Source organism: Penicillium longicatenatum, assembly GCF_028827895.1.
Source record: "Penicillium longicatenatum strain IBT 33135 chromosome Unknown contig_2_segment0_segment0, whole genome shotgun sequence".
In the NCBI taxonomy this organism is placed as follows: domain Eukaryota; kingdom Fungi; phylum Ascomycota; class Eurotiomycetes; order Eurotiales; family Aspergillaceae; genus Penicillium; species Penicillium longicatenatum.
This window is the reverse complement of record NW_026643120.1, coordinates 4226826-4241134: the sequence shown is the minus strand read 5'-3', so window position 1 is coordinate 4241134 and position 14309 is coordinate 4226826. Positions and strand designations below refer to the sequence as shown.

Here is a 14309-nt window from a genome sequence, read left to right as displayed (position 1 = left end):
CGGGAGCTGGACGAGCGGAAGTGGTATATAGTTCTTTGCCGCCGAAAGACTAGGGCAACGAGAAAGGGAAAGAAGCAGAGGAGAACAAAAAAAAAGAGTTTCAAATGATTCGAGGGTTTCTCGGCAATCTTATAATTTAGCAATGAAGCGTCATTCCGAGTGTCGCTCCTATTCCTCAATCCCGAGGCCTTCGGGAACAAGGACGGATGACTCGACTCCCCACGGTTCTGCAGTGCGGTTGCGGTTATGGTCACGATCCCCCGGATCCTCGAATGATCTGACTTCACATGTGTCAACCTTTAAGTGAGATTGTCGTCATAGTTTAAAATCTTAAAATAAAACTCTACATTCCTTGTGAATATGCGCACAGTTGACTACACTTGTTTCTTCCCTCCTGTCCCTCTGGTCTAGCACCAGATAACCATCAATCTATAGAAGCCGGGGAGGGACGTGAATTACTCCGGGAAATGAACCCCCTTTACTATGGGGTGTCTCGCGCAATCCCGCACTGCATTCCGCCCCAAAGAACTGTTCTTCCCCCGGAAGAAGTCGGACCAGCCAAGAGCTCCCCGCAGCCGAGGTTCATCTGAAGCAGCACAGCCTAGGTCATTTAATGCGAATCCTGGTCAGGCGACCTCTTTCAACCCCTTGGAAGTCATGGACTTGAAATGGAAATATTAGTCGGCCATTTTTCATCGCTGTAATTCGTTTGGTTGAGATAGCTATCATGGTTCAGCCAACGTCATCGGCAAGTGGGCGGTAGAACGTTTTACCCACATGCGTAGTAATCCAGCGTCGGTTATTGTTGGAACAAAACAATGGTTCTACAACCAGGTACAGCCGCTCAAATAAGCGTAGAGCTTCACAATATTGTACATGATGGATTGCATCATGTATGCATGTGCGCAAACTTCACATGTAATCCCGTGATAGTCAAATCGGCCATGTTCGTCATGGTCGGACTTGGTCCTGTGTCGGGTAACCGATTATCGGCGCTTTGAACTCCTTGTTCTGGACCGAACGACAGAAAGCTTGGCATCTCAGGTCTTTACCAGTTGGTCGAGATCATACTTGTTTATCTGATTGCATCTGATAAAAATACACTAAGATCACCTTCCACGGCGATGTTATTGGACCAAATCAGTGCACGGCTTAAAGATTCGCCGCTATCATATTCCGATGTTGATCGGAGCAAATCCGAACAGCGCGATCGTGTCACTTTCAATTCCTCAGCTCTCCTCTCAGTGAGAATCGATGGAAAAAGGCTGCTGCTGTATAGACATAGCCGGGTTTAACTTGCGCCTCACGATCTGATATTCGGGGTCCAGCAAAAATGGCAGAGCCACTGGCGGCCGGGGAGGGGGAGACGAATCCCTCACCGCGGTGGCAGGTCATCACAAAGAAAATATTGAAATTCATCTTACACCAGTGGCTCCTAATCGGAATGGGAGTCGCTTGTGCATTGGCCTACTGCTTCCCCAATGTCGCCAAGCACGGTGGAATCATTCGGTCCCAGTATAGTGTGATGTACGGGGTGATCGCCCTCATCTTCCTGATCTCGGGACTGAGTATCGATCGCCGGAAACTGTTTTTACAGTTTATGAACTGGAGACTGCACCTCACTGTGCAAGTGATATCCTTTTTATTCATACCCGCCGTGGTCTTGGCGGTTGTTTATGCCATTTTGGCTGGTGATCCGACTGGAAAGATCAACCGGTCTGTGCTGGCAGGATATATCTTCGTGTCATGTATCCCAACAACGATCGCCTCCAACGTGGTGATGACTCGGTCTGCTGGTGGAGATGATGCAGCGGCGTTAGTGGAGGTTTTGATCGCCAACGTTTTTGCTCCGTTCGTGACTGCCGCTTGGACTGTGGCTTTGATCCCCAAGACCTCTGAGTTCGACGCTTGGAGGTATGGGGGCGGGGACATGAGCAGCATGTACAGAAATGTCTTTCAGCAACTAGGGTTGAGTGTCTTGCTGCCGTTGTTCGTGGGGCAAATTATACGATGGACATGGCCTGATCGTGTAGCCAGGGTGTTGCAGAAGACAAAGCTGCCCAAGTTGGCTTCCGTCTGCATGTTGCTGCTAATCTGGTAAGTCATTGGAACAAACCCCCCAATAATAATCTCTCTAATAATCTTCTAGGACGACATTTTCCTCTTGTTTTGCTACAGGAGCTCTTCAGGAAATGGATACCCAGAGCGTCATCTTCGTCGTATTGTTCAACATCGCCCTTTACATCTTCCTCACAGGAGTCTGTTTCATCAGCTCTCGACCACCTCAAATATTCGCTTCAAATAGGTGGTATAAAATTGTATTCCAGCCCCTTCCTCCCAAAGAGACCATTGCGGCATGTTTCTGCGGTCCCGCAAAAAGCACAGCCCTTGGAATTCCACTTTTGTATGCCATGTGGGCACCACTGGATCTATACCTCAAAGCACAAACATCTGTGCCTGTGTTGCTCTACACCACCGAACAGATCTGTGTAGCCCATTTCTTTGTCCAAATCTTTCGCAAATGGCACTCGCACGTAGAAAAACGAGACGGAGAGCAGATTGCACGCGGCGAGTCGCCGGAGATCAGCATGGCGGAAACTCCGGTGGGGGACAGGGCGCTACCCCTGAGAGAAGGGAATGATTCTAAGCCTTAAATGGCATTTACTAGATGGATAGAGAAGAAAGTGTGTCTCTATTACTTAGTAATAATCTAAGAGCTTTAAAATCCCCCGGTGACGCACCGTCATACGCAATAAGTCAGTATAGATGTGTTACTACTATTTGTCGGAGAGTATGACAGATTTGGAGCTTTCGTTGGTGAATTGCCAATCCATCTTTCAGGAACTTTCAAGGTGGGAATGTCACACTCATCCGCATGGGTGTCGATCCGGAACCTCGGGGATCTGGCCTTGATTTATGACGGAACATCACTTGCATAATATAACTTATTTGAACACAATTGCTCCTAAGTATTTTAGTTTATACCACCATGCTACTGAAGCCCCGTCCCAAAATTCCCATTTCTTCACCATGCACTCCTTCGGATTTATAGTTTTGATGTCTGAAGATCAGATCAAAAAGAAACAACATCACTTTGGTTTAGTCTGGTAGCAAATTCCTTTGCATTTCTCTTGTGGAGTTTCCATTTGGACTACCTGCCTATTCAAGTCATTGTATGGGGCAATCCAAGCCCTGATCAGATTCAGCCGCAGTAACCACTGCAGAGTCTGAGGTGGATCCCAATCAGGGATTTCCAGTGCAGATCACCAAATCCGATAGTGGACAGTACAAAACACAGTGTCGGTTTTCTCCACACACTACGGACTAGCGAAACCGCCCCTGAAAAAAATTGCCGGTATTCCGTCATCAAAAAAGCCACAAGATCCAATATTGGTTGCCATGAAGCGTTTGGAATCTTACAGCAGACTGGAATCTTGTGATAGAATACGCAGTTATAATTTAGATGAAACAATGGTTCTACTAACTTGCAGGCGAATGCATCCTGAGCTTATCGACATGTTCTACTGGAGACTATTGGATCGTTATCTTGCCCTATCCCTGTTCCTGATCCCGATCCTGACCTTGAAGGGTTCGGACCCACTTAAATCAAGCACGAGTCAAGTACATACACTTTTGAGATTAAGATCTTCTCTTATGTTCGCCAAGCGTGATAATTTTCTTACTGTGGGGCTCGGCTTTCCACCGCAACCCTACCTGGTGGTCCCCAAAGTCTTATTGGGCCTCATGGTTTTAATCTGGCTCCTCCATATCTTGATTGCACGCCCAGCAATATCTCAACTCACCAATAGTTTAAGCGGACATCTTCACAAGCCCAACAGGGAAAGGACTGATAAGTGAAGTCAACAAATCAGGGCAATGGCTAAGGTCTTTGAAACTCTACGGAAGACACTGGGACTTGAAAACCGCCAAACTTTGGAAACGTGTGGAGCCCGTTCCATTCAGATTCGCTGGAAATCATTTTTATTGTAGCCGACTGGATCTCAATCGTGTTGATCTCGCCAGATATGTCCAAGCATAGCCCGCGTCGCTCCATACACTATACCTGGATCACCTTACAGCGGAGGCCATCGGAAGACCGTCTACTTTGTATCCGTGCTGGTCATATCCTGGTCAGAGCTTTTCCTGTTCCAGTGCCTCGAATGGAAAAGATGAGCCGTTCTGTCTGATTTTGAGGTCTCAATAGATCCCTTATAGTAACCATTAGATCCCCCCGTCGCGGGTTTTGTATATTCTCTCCTTGACCCGCCGCTCTTTGCTTTCGTCATCATTAAGCTTAAATATTCGTCATTCACTTTATATATTCACCATTCGCCCTAACCCCATACATTCGTTGTCTGTGTAATTTATTTCTTATCGCAGCCCAGAATGCGGAGCTCTCTCTTCTCTGCTTGCGGAGCCCTTCTCCTGTCTGTCGGCGCTCTTGCTGACACAACATGGACCAACTACACCTACAAGACCGGTCCCTGGCAACCTCCCCAACTGGAAGTGACTAAGACCGGCATTGTCGACCCGGGCCTGATCTTCATCCCCGTCCGTAACTCGAACACTGCCGGCACTGCGGTGACAATCTACGACAACGATGGAGAGCTCGTTTACCAGGGCCCCGAGGAGATCACTATGGATTTCAAGATGCAGAAGTTGTTCGGCAAGAACGTCATTACCTTCTGGTCTGGTGTGCCCCAGATTGCTGGTGGCTACGGTTACGGTACGGTCCATATCCTCGACGATACCTACAACGAGATCTACACAATTACCCTGACTGGGGACTTCCAGACCGCCAGCGGCGAGGCTCGGGACTCATACATTGATGTCCACGAGCACATCATCACTCCTCGCAACACTATTATCGTCTCTGCTATCAACGTCACCCAGCACGACCTCAGCTCTGCTGGTGGCCCGACTGACGGCTGGATGACGGTCAGCCAGTTCTACGAGATTGATATCCCCACCAACAAGGTTATCTACAAGTGGGATGCTCTCGAGCACCAGGAGGGCATTCCTCTCTCGGCATCTAAGCAGGCTGTCCAGTCTGGCGTCTCTCGCGAGACTCCCTGGGATTGCTACCACATGAACTCTGTCGAGGCTACCAACGAGGGCTTCCTGATTTCCATGCGCTTCTACTGGTCTGCTTACTACCTGAACCAGAACGGTACCGTCCGCTGGCAGCTTTCCGTGAGTATTCCCATTAGTGCTGTTGTTTCCATACACAACTAACATTCCGACTTTAAGGGTGCCGGTGATAACGAGGGTGACTTCACCGGCGACGACATCCGTTTCTCTTGGCAACACCATGCCCGTATCTACAATGAGACTGATCAGGCTCTCATCTTGAGTGTATTCAACAATGCCAACGGTCAAAGCCAGTCTCAAAGCGAGACAACCGGCATGGCTTTCGAGGTTGACCTGACCAGCATGGCCGGTACCTTAATGTACAACGTGTCCGACCCCAATGACCCAATCTACACTCAGACCCAGGGCAGCTTCCAGTTCCTTGGCGCCGCCGCCACGACCTCCAACCTCTTCATGGGCTACGGTTCCGTCCCTAAGGTCAAGGAGTACGATGGTGCCGGTAACGTCGTCCTGTCCGGCCAGTTCGATCCCCTGGGCCACGGCGAGTCTTACCGTGCCTTCAAGGAAAGTTGGACTGCTACTCCTTTCTGGAACCCCGTCGCCGTCGCTGAGAAATCCATTCTCTCGACCACTGTCTACATGAGCTGGAACGGTGCTACCGAGTATGACAATTGGGCTGTCTACTCTGTTCCTTCTCAGAACTCTAACGCCACGACACTGCTTACTACTGTCAAGCGCGCTGGCTTCGAGTCCCAGGCTATTGTGAGCACGCTGAACACAAACTATGTTAAGGTTGCTGCTCGCCGAGGTAGCACTATTCTGCGCTTCTCTGATGTTATCAGCGTTTGAGGGCACCTTAGTCTGGGAATCCCGCGTTGTCCTGGATTGTTGACATTGCTGGATACTATGCCCCATTTCACTTGGTATATTTCTTACTGTAAATTTCTTTCAAAGGTCGTTTTTAACTGTACAATTTTTAGTTGATGAAAAGGACTGGTATCAATTTTTATTGCCCTGAAGTATCTACTAGCTCCCCGCGGGGAAGTGGATCCGTACTAATACAGTGATGTCGCTTAAACCTTGCTTGATAACGAACTTCATGATAACGCTTTTCAGGTCGAACCTGGCAGAAGTCTGTAGGAGAAGATAAAGTTGAGCTCAGTATGTGAATGTGCCTGGATAATACACGAATAGACCAATCATAGTTGAAAATGTTTATGCATCAGATCCACAGGATATCCAGACCAGCAAGACAAAGGAGATGTACAGAACTAATTCATGCAAAGTCAAACATGGCGAGCTAATATCTCAGATATAGCTGACCTTCACACCCATGCCAACGGTGCCCTTCACTTTCTGCCACGCAGAGCCCGTGACCCTGCGGACCCGTTCACGTATATCCTGCCGGCTAAACGCCATCAGAATACCTAGCAGGAACAACAATGTGCGAGCTAATGACATAGGGTTCCCAGAGACGTTCTGAATAAAATTCTTGAACAAATTCCGGATGCCCAGGGCCACTGCCCGTGCCTGGCTAGCCCGAGATTCCGGCTTGACAGGTTTCTTGGAATTCTTAGAGTTCGATGATGATAGAGCCGTTCGTGGTGTTGCTTTTCCATTAGGCGACTTGTCTGCCGATCTGGATGCTTTACCCTTGGTACCACTGCGCGGGCTGCCTTTTTCAATACCGTAATCTACCTCGCTGGTATTACGCTTGTGGCCATTCGGTTGCTGTTGGCGGGCAGCAGCAGAGGCTTCCTCCTCGGCTCTCCGGCGCTCGTCGTCCTGTTGGCGCTCGAGCTCGGCATCTTTAGCACGTTGCAATTCTGCAGCACGCAATTCTCCTCGCTCTTTCTCTTCCTTCAAGCCTTCCAATGTTTGTAGAAATAGTTCTTTGCGTTCTTCATCTAAAACCTCGCTCAGATTGATGAACTCATGAGCATATTCCCATTCCTCATTGCGAGGCAGGACGTGCAATGTGAATAGTTCAATAATTCGTACTCGAGCCGTAAGGTCTTTTGGTGTATCTGCCCCACTAGCCGCGGAGATTCGTTGTTGCTGAAAATCGCCGGACGCATTCTGTAGTCGGTCTGCCAGGTCTAGATTGGGTTGTCCGTAGGATGACAAGTATGTTTCAAGTCGTTGTTGATTGAGTGATTGCGAGGATGAGTGATTCAAGATTAATGTAGCCCTGGATAATGAATTTGTAACGTTAGCGACAAGCAAAAGTCTCTCCGCATAGTATCAGATCGCCACTCACAGGACGTAGACTACCTCGGCGTCTACGGAGCCCTCCCGACCTCGGTATCCGATTTGTACCACGTCCTCCCAGATCCCGCCTTCACGGACCTGTGTTGCCATTTGCTTCCATTCTTTCTGCCCAAATTGATTCTTGCCTTCTTCTGGACCGAGTTCTACGATCGCGCTCAGGAGTGTAATGTAGAAGTTCCACACCTTAATTCTCCACGTGCTGGAGGCAGCGGCGATCGGCGCGACCGCTGCGGAGTGGTCGCCATTGGTTTGCGGATCTTCAGGGGATGGAACTGTTAAAATGGGCTGGAGGTTTGCAAGAGACTCTGGCAGCCGCCGTGTTAGGAACAGCTGGGAAGCTTTCTTGTAGGTGCGGGAGCAGAGCTTCGTGGGGGAAGTGGTGGTGGAGGAGAGTTCAGTGTGGGACGACATGCTGTCTGTCATTGCGCGAGATCATCAGTGGGAATCAATTGGAATGGAAAGGGGAAAGAAGAGAAAGAGAGGGTCCATGGAGATGGCAAGTCGGGGACGGGAATGGCGTTGATCGGCTTTCGTTTTCCCTCGGCTCGTCGAAGTCCGGGGTTAGTCACGGGATCCAAACGACCCTACATATGACATAGGTGTTCGGACTACGAAGTATACACTGATGGATCTGCGGGAAAAGATGGGTAGCTATATCTTATTTACATGATTATTATGCATTTATTCACTTCCGTGTCACGTCCTCATATGATCCCTGGTTCATATCATGCATCAAGATATAAAGGTGCCGAACTGTGATCCATGTATTCAAGAATTCAGAGAAAATTGAACCGATTGTCATTTCTTGCGACTGTGTGAACATTCAATCTGAAATTGCTTTCCTTTCTTTGACTATTCCTTTGTATTCCCTCCAGCTTGAACTTGACCTCGGCTAGCCAACAGCATGGAGGTGACCGCAGGAAATTTCACTGCTTTGCTACCATGGATGCTCTACCAGATCTCCTGCAGCAGCTTTGTTGCTATTGACTTGGAGTTTTCTGGTATTGCGATTAACCCAAGCAGCCAAGCCCAGAAAGACCAATCTCTCCAGGAACGATACAAAGAGGTCAAGGCAGCGGCCGAGAAATATCAAATTCTCCAGATCGGTCTGACCATATGTCAGGAAAACAGAGCCAATGGTCCGTACACCGAAGGGTACACGTGGGCATTATGCTGTTACATAGCTAACAAGTACAGGCACCTACAAGATTACGCCTTACAATATCAACCTGAGCCCATTCGTCGACCGAGCATTGGACATCAACCGTGACTGGACCTTCATGAGCTGGTGTAAGTTAGATCCTGAGCGCCCAATGAAAATTGCTAATCATTCTCAGCCATGGAATTCCTCATGAACCACCATTTCAGTATGGAAATCTTGTGCAAGTACGGGGTGCGGTATCTCTCTCGAGATGAAGAGGCCCAATGCTTGACCATAGCCAGTCAGCGATACAGCCGCACCAACGCAATCGCTGCAGTTGATGTGAAAGCAACAGATAAAGAGACAATTGATTTCCTCATGGCTGCGCGTCGAACGATCAACTGGTGGCTGAACCAAAGTGACGTATGATTTCCAACTTTCCATGTTTGCCCAATGATCTAATCTTTGCCATAGAAAAAGCGCAGCGAATACCTCAATATCCCACCAAACACCCCCACACAAGTCCCTCAAGAATTTGGGTCCAGCCCTCCCTGAGACCCTGAATAACATGGAGAAACGACTTGTGCATCAGCTTATCACCGCTGAATATCCAAAGCTCAAGTCGAGAAGCCGGCCCATGTTTGTCCAAATTGAGTTTGCCGATCCTGTCAATGACAAGAACATAAATGAAGCAAAGACAAACACTCTTGAGACACTGATTCGCGGACACGTGGGATGCCGGTGGATCGTCGAAGCACTCATCGCAGGAGACTTGTCACAGCTCCCCGACAGCACCTTCAGTTCCTTCATAAGGAAGGATGCACCATCGCAATTTGGAGAGGCAGACCTTGCCGAGAATGTACGGAAGCACCTCCAAGAGAACCGGCCGATCTTAGTCGGGCACAACTGCTTCATGGATTTGATCTATCTTTACAGTGGTTTCATCGGAAAATTGCCGGATACCGTAGAAGAATTCCAGACATTGATCCATGGCGCATTTCCTAATGTGGTTGACACCAAGTACCTTGCAACCCACGATGCGGGTTCTATCAATCCAATTTCTTCCTTGGAAGAGGTTAGTCGCAAGTTGGTGAAGGTATCTGTCCCTAAGATTGGTATGTATTATGCATAGCAAATAAGTTGTATTGGATGGGATCAATATGCTTGCTGATTGTTGTTAGAAATCGACTCTATGCACCAGAAGTATCTTTTCCGGTGCAGCAACCACGAAGCCGGTTATGACAGTATGCTAGCTGCAATCGCCTTCATGAAGCTATCAGTCCAACTTCAGATGGGTCCAATCCAGTTTAGCAGCCCGGGAAACCTGGAAAACATGAAGATCGGAGTTGCTTCAGAGAAGCCACAGATCCAACAAATTGAGCAACGAATGGCCGGAGACATGATGCGAGCCCAAGAGGCACGAGAACAAGAAGCATCATCGTCGGAAAAAAGCATTGACTTGATTGAATTTAGTGACAGTGAGAGTCCAGATTCAATACAAGCAGCTGCTCTGGCTGAGACCGGTGGACAAAATGCACCAACGGCGCAGAGTGGGGAGTTGGTTCCTCAGGTCGACAGCGAGTTCTGGCACACTTATGGAAACAGATTGCGGGTGTTTGGCACGATCGAGCGGGTTGTGCATCTGGACTCTCGGAAGGCATAGATATTATTAGGATACAGCAGGGAGTATATCGGTCTTGTCATGACATAGGGAAATAGAATGGAAATTTTGAATTGAATTCTCGAATAGCATTTTAAGTGCAGAAGTGTTCGCCGCATCTATCTAACAGTACACCTTGGGATTCAAAGAAGGTACCGCTAGCGAATCAGCCGCGAAATCGGTCTAAGCACCTCTAAATGGACGACTGGCCGTGGGATCTAGACGCAGTGACGATAAGGTAATGGATGCTTGAAGAAAGGAAAGAAGAAAAGGCGATTTCGCGAAATTTAACCGCCGCTCTGGCGCTAGTCCCAGGTGGGTCTAGCGTAAACGTGACCGGGGGAACTTTTCTCAGTCTCAACATGATCATGAACAGGCCGATCAACTAAGGGGATACTATCATTACCACTCCCATTCCCTCGGTGATGAATACAGGAACTAATGGTGCCCGGCGCGTAGCGTCGCTGCTGCGTATGTTCCATTGTCTACCCAAATCGCATCACTGGTACTGACCAATTCCAGGCCCATCAAGACTCGACTCTGGCGTGTGCCGAAGCTGTCAAGAAACATTTGGCCGTCGTAACTATGCCATTGCTGCGACCGAATCCACATCTTCGTCGAAAACCCCTCCCTCCACATCCTCCGTGAACCCCGTCTACACCATCAATGCCGGCGTTGTTCTCTCCCGCCCTCCCCAGATCACCCGTGACCTCGAGCCGTTCGAGAAAGCATACTACTTCTACCAGAAGCGTTTGAACGAGCGTCTGGCCCTCCCTTTCACCAAATACTTCTACTTCAAGCGCGGTACTCCGCTAGATGAGGACTGGAAGAAGAAGGTCAAGGAGCGCCTGACTCCGGCACGCGACATCGGCAAATACAACGCGTACGCCAATGATGCATGGAACGACGAACTGCTTCTCGGTGCCCAGGAGTCAGAGCCTGAACATCAGGTTGAGAAGTTGGTGCAGGATGCTGAGTCCACTGCCAATGCGACTTCCCAGGATACCAGCAAGAAGGAGGAGATCCCGCGGCCACACGCTCGTGTGACTGAGGCTGACAAGAAGGGCGATTACAAGAGTCTGAACCGTCTGTTGTCCAGGACTTTGTATCTGCTAGTTCAGTCAAAGGAGGGATACTGGAAATTCCCAAGCTCCCCAGTGGAAGCTGAGGAGACCATCCGCCAGGTAGGTTTATCCTCCCTATAGTCCCCATATCCTCCGTACACTAACATCTCTTTCTATTCTAGGCTGCCGAGCGTACCCTGGCCCAGTCGGCTGGTGTCAACATGAACACCTGGATGGTCGGCTTTCACCCCGCCGGTCACCACGTCTACACCAACCGCAAACCCCACATCGACGAGGCTACAGGCGTCGTGAACCACGGCGAGAAGACCTTTTTCCTCAAGTCTCGCATTATGGCTGGCCAGGCCGATCTGTCTAACAGCTTGCAGAAGCTACAGGACTTTAAGTGGGTGTCGAAGGACGAGATCTCGCAATTCGTGACACAGAAGTACTACAGCTCCATCAAGAACATGCTGGCTGATCGGTAAACCCCTTGGCTGGAAATTTTGATTTCAACGAGGGCATGTATTTGTTGGATATGGAAAAAGTAAAGAGACCGATGGATGTTGGCTCAGAAACCAGCGATTTGTTTCTGGCATAAAGCGTTAATGACGCACTGCATATACTTTCCCGCGCATGCCATGTATAACTAGATTTCTTTCCTTTCTGTCAATCGAATTCATTTGAAAAGACCACGTCTCCTGAACCAAAACAATACGTTGGCGCTTTGATAATATGATTTAGAGATTCCTGCCCAAATAGTGTATGCTTAGCCAGACCAGAAAATCCACCTATTTGAAATCATCAATTTGGAGGCTCGATGACTTCAAATGAGATTAAAGAGGAAGCAATAACGCATAAATATGATAGACAATATCATCCATTAAACATTCAGTACTTATAAGTAAGAGGGTATATGTGAACAGCATCTAAAAAACAAAACATCGTATCGGTCCATGTGGGCGAATAATACTCCTCCCAGTATTAGCAGATAGAAACCAGAAAAAGAAGATTACCAAATAGTCACATCCTCCATAATTAGCTATTTCATTCCAATCCATCGTGTTGTCACGGCCTCCCAAGCCGCTCAGCGATGGTGCTGCACAAGCTGTGGTTGCGGCGGCTGCTGCTGCTGCTGATAAGGCTGCCACGTCTGAAAGACTTGATTAGAATCATAAGGATGCTGCACCGAATTAGGAGCCTTATCATGATCACCACCAAGCTTGAACCAGTTCATGAGACACAGCAAAAGGCCAGTGAAAATTCCAACAACAAACACAAACCCGAAAACCGACTCGACAATAGCTAGATAGTCCGCAGTATTGGTCACGACGGTGATGGCAAGATAGTATCGAATAGCAACGATGCCCCACATCAAAGTGTACCCGAACCAACACACGCTTGCAGCGATGAGAGAGAAGAGGGGCATCTAAAAAGACAAATTAGTATTTTTGCACCAATGGAATGGTAGCGCAAGGCTTAGCTTACCCTTGAAGCAAAACGATGAGTGCCCGCCTTCACAGTCACAAAGATGGTCCAAACGAGAATCTCAAATGCCATGATGAAGTAAATGATACAAAGGGCGCTGTAAAGCTTGCGCTTATTCTCGATGAAGATGTAGGTGAGGGTCTGCTCGACGTCTTTGTAATAGAGCGCGACATTAACGGCGAACTCGGCGAGGGAGAGGACAGAAACCAGTCCAAGTATGGTCCAGTGAATGATGCGTAGAGGCGCATATGGTTTTCCGGAGTCGGTGAGGCGGTCCAGAAGCATGTGTATCGTTTGGTAGAAGACAAGGAAAAGTACACAGCTGAAGAGCACGAAGAAGAGTTCCACCAGCATGAAGATGATTACATAGTATTGCTTCACTTCTGCAGCCGCCAGCTCCAGAATCTCATAGATCAGGCTTAGAAGTTCGAAGCTGGGACAATTAGCTTGGCTCTGGGAAATGGGGGAGTACAAAGGTATCTAATTTTGAGAACGTACCATATCCACATCACAAGTGCGGCTATAACACCCTTGAGGGGCTGGTTTGAAGGCCGAATAGTGCATGCCCAGACGAGGAAGGTAATCAGTGCGAGAAAGGTGAGGCAGTCAAAGGCAAAGGCGGCGAGAAATATTCTTTGGTAAGAGTCTGCAAACCATCTATAGTTCAAATCGGTAGTCTCATCCCAGAGATTCTCATGGTGGTAGCTGTAGTAGAAATATCCCATGTTGACAGGCAGGAAGAATAAAGTGATGAGAAAATCCACCAAGATTCCGGCAACCCTGTCTCATTATAGGGTTTTTCAGGGTCTTTTAACTCAGTCACACGCTGAGGCTCTTGAGCCCTGCCGAGCCTTGTTTGGCCCCAAACATAAGGCTCGGGTGGACGTCGGCTCATCTTCATTGGTCGGGATGTTTTTAGGGCGTTAAGGATACGAGGGCTTGGCTCAAATGCCCCTTTTTGCCCCGTGTGCCCTGTTTTCAGAAATAAAATAAAATTACCCCGGGATTCGGGCGAGGATTTGAGCAGCGCGATACTTTTCGGCTACACTTACAGAGCATATCAGCGAAAAGGAGGAGAAACAGATAAGACGTGTTGAGTTAAGACTATATTGATTATGGAAATGATCGAGGGAACATTAAGGGAAGGAGAAAGGTTTGGGGGAAAACAAAGTTAGGTCACCTGGCGCAGTCGCCAGCACACCGGAACTATAATTAGACCCGCAGCTCTTCGACTTTTTTCACACTTTGCATGGAGACTTTGCATGGGGATCAGCGCTCTTTTATGACCTGATGAATATAAAAGCACGGCAACTCCGTCAGCCAGATGTACCTCGGTTTCCCTTCTTCAGCCTCGTGCAGACTGTGGAGAGTCTAACTGTGGCTGAGTCGCACCACCGCCACCAAAGACCGCCTGCAGCTGAGAAATGATTTCAAGCTGTCAGATCCGACCAAGGAAGATCCTAGAGCTCTTGCTCAGCTCGATCTTCATGCGTTCGTGCTAAAATCCGATCGTCGAACGCATCCGAGAGTTAATTGGACTGGCTAAGTGGTCATACATGTGGCTCGATCCATCTCTTCAGCTGCCCCATTATGCACG

General features: G+C 48.6%; 6 protein-coding genes across 6 annotated transcripts; 4 read left to right on the top strand and 2 right to left on the bottom strand.

The window, feature by feature from the left end:
• Nucleotides 1-1333: 1333 nt before the first annotated feature.
• On the top strand, nucleotides 1334-2654 carry N7484_004097 (uncharacterized protein; the record flags this gene model as incomplete). The annotated part of the gene is made up of 2 exons (XM_057114517.1): nucleotides 1334-2097; nucleotides 2150-2654. The coding sequence occupies 2 exons, from the start codon at nucleotides 1334-1336 to the stop codon at nucleotides 2652-2654; spliced, it is 1269 nt and encodes a 422-aa protein (XP_056974657.1).
• Nucleotides 2655-4386: 1732 nt separating this feature from the next.
• Nucleotides 4387-5940, top strand: N7484_004096 (arylsulfotransferase family protein; the record flags this gene model as incomplete). Its single annotated transcript, XM_057114516.1, has 2 exons — nucleotides 4387-5193; nucleotides 5251-5940. 2 exons carry the CDS (start codon nucleotides 4387-4389, stop codon nucleotides 5938-5940), a joined length of 1497 nt encoding a protein of 498 aa, XP_056974656.1.
• Nucleotides 5941-6399: 459 nt separating this feature from the next.
• Nucleotides 6400-7785, bottom strand: pex26 (the record flags this gene model as incomplete). The annotated part of the gene is made up of 2 exons (XM_057114515.1): nucleotides 6400-7282; nucleotides 7352-7785. 2 exons carry the CDS (start codon nucleotides 7783-7785, stop codon nucleotides 6400-6402), a joined length of 1317 nt encoding a protein of 438 aa, XP_056974655.1.
• A 481-nt stretch (nucleotides 7786-8266) lies between these two features.
• N7484_004094 (CAF1 family ribonuclease) lies at nucleotides 8267-10166 on the top strand (the record flags this gene model as incomplete). Its single annotated transcript, XM_057114514.1, has 5 exons — nucleotides 8267-8501; nucleotides 8560-8652; nucleotides 8700-8921; nucleotides 8989-9618; nucleotides 9685-10166. 5 exons carry the CDS (start codon nucleotides 8267-8269, stop codon nucleotides 10164-10166), a joined length of 1662 nt encoding a protein of 553 aa, XP_056974654.1.
• A 422-nt stretch (nucleotides 10167-10588) lies between these two features.
• On the top strand, nucleotides 10589-11712 carry N7484_004093 (mitochondrial 54S ribosomal protein mL46; the record flags this gene model as incomplete). The annotated part of the gene is made up of 3 exons (XM_057114513.1): nucleotides 10589-10634; nucleotides 10686-11347; nucleotides 11410-11712. The coding sequence occupies 3 exons, from the start codon at nucleotides 10589-10591 to the stop codon at nucleotides 11710-11712; spliced, it is 1011 nt and encodes a 336-aa protein (XP_056974653.1).
• A 599-nt stretch (nucleotides 11713-12311) lies between these two features.
• N7484_004092 (uncharacterized protein) lies at nucleotides 12312-13437 on the bottom strand (the record flags this gene model as incomplete). Its single annotated transcript, XM_057114512.1, has 3 exons — nucleotides 12312-12653; nucleotides 12713-13145; nucleotides 13211-13437. The coding sequence occupies 3 exons, from the start codon at nucleotides 13435-13437 to the stop codon at nucleotides 12312-12314; spliced, it is 1002 nt and encodes a 333-aa protein (XP_056974652.1).
• Nucleotides 13438-14309: the final 872 nt, after the last annotated feature.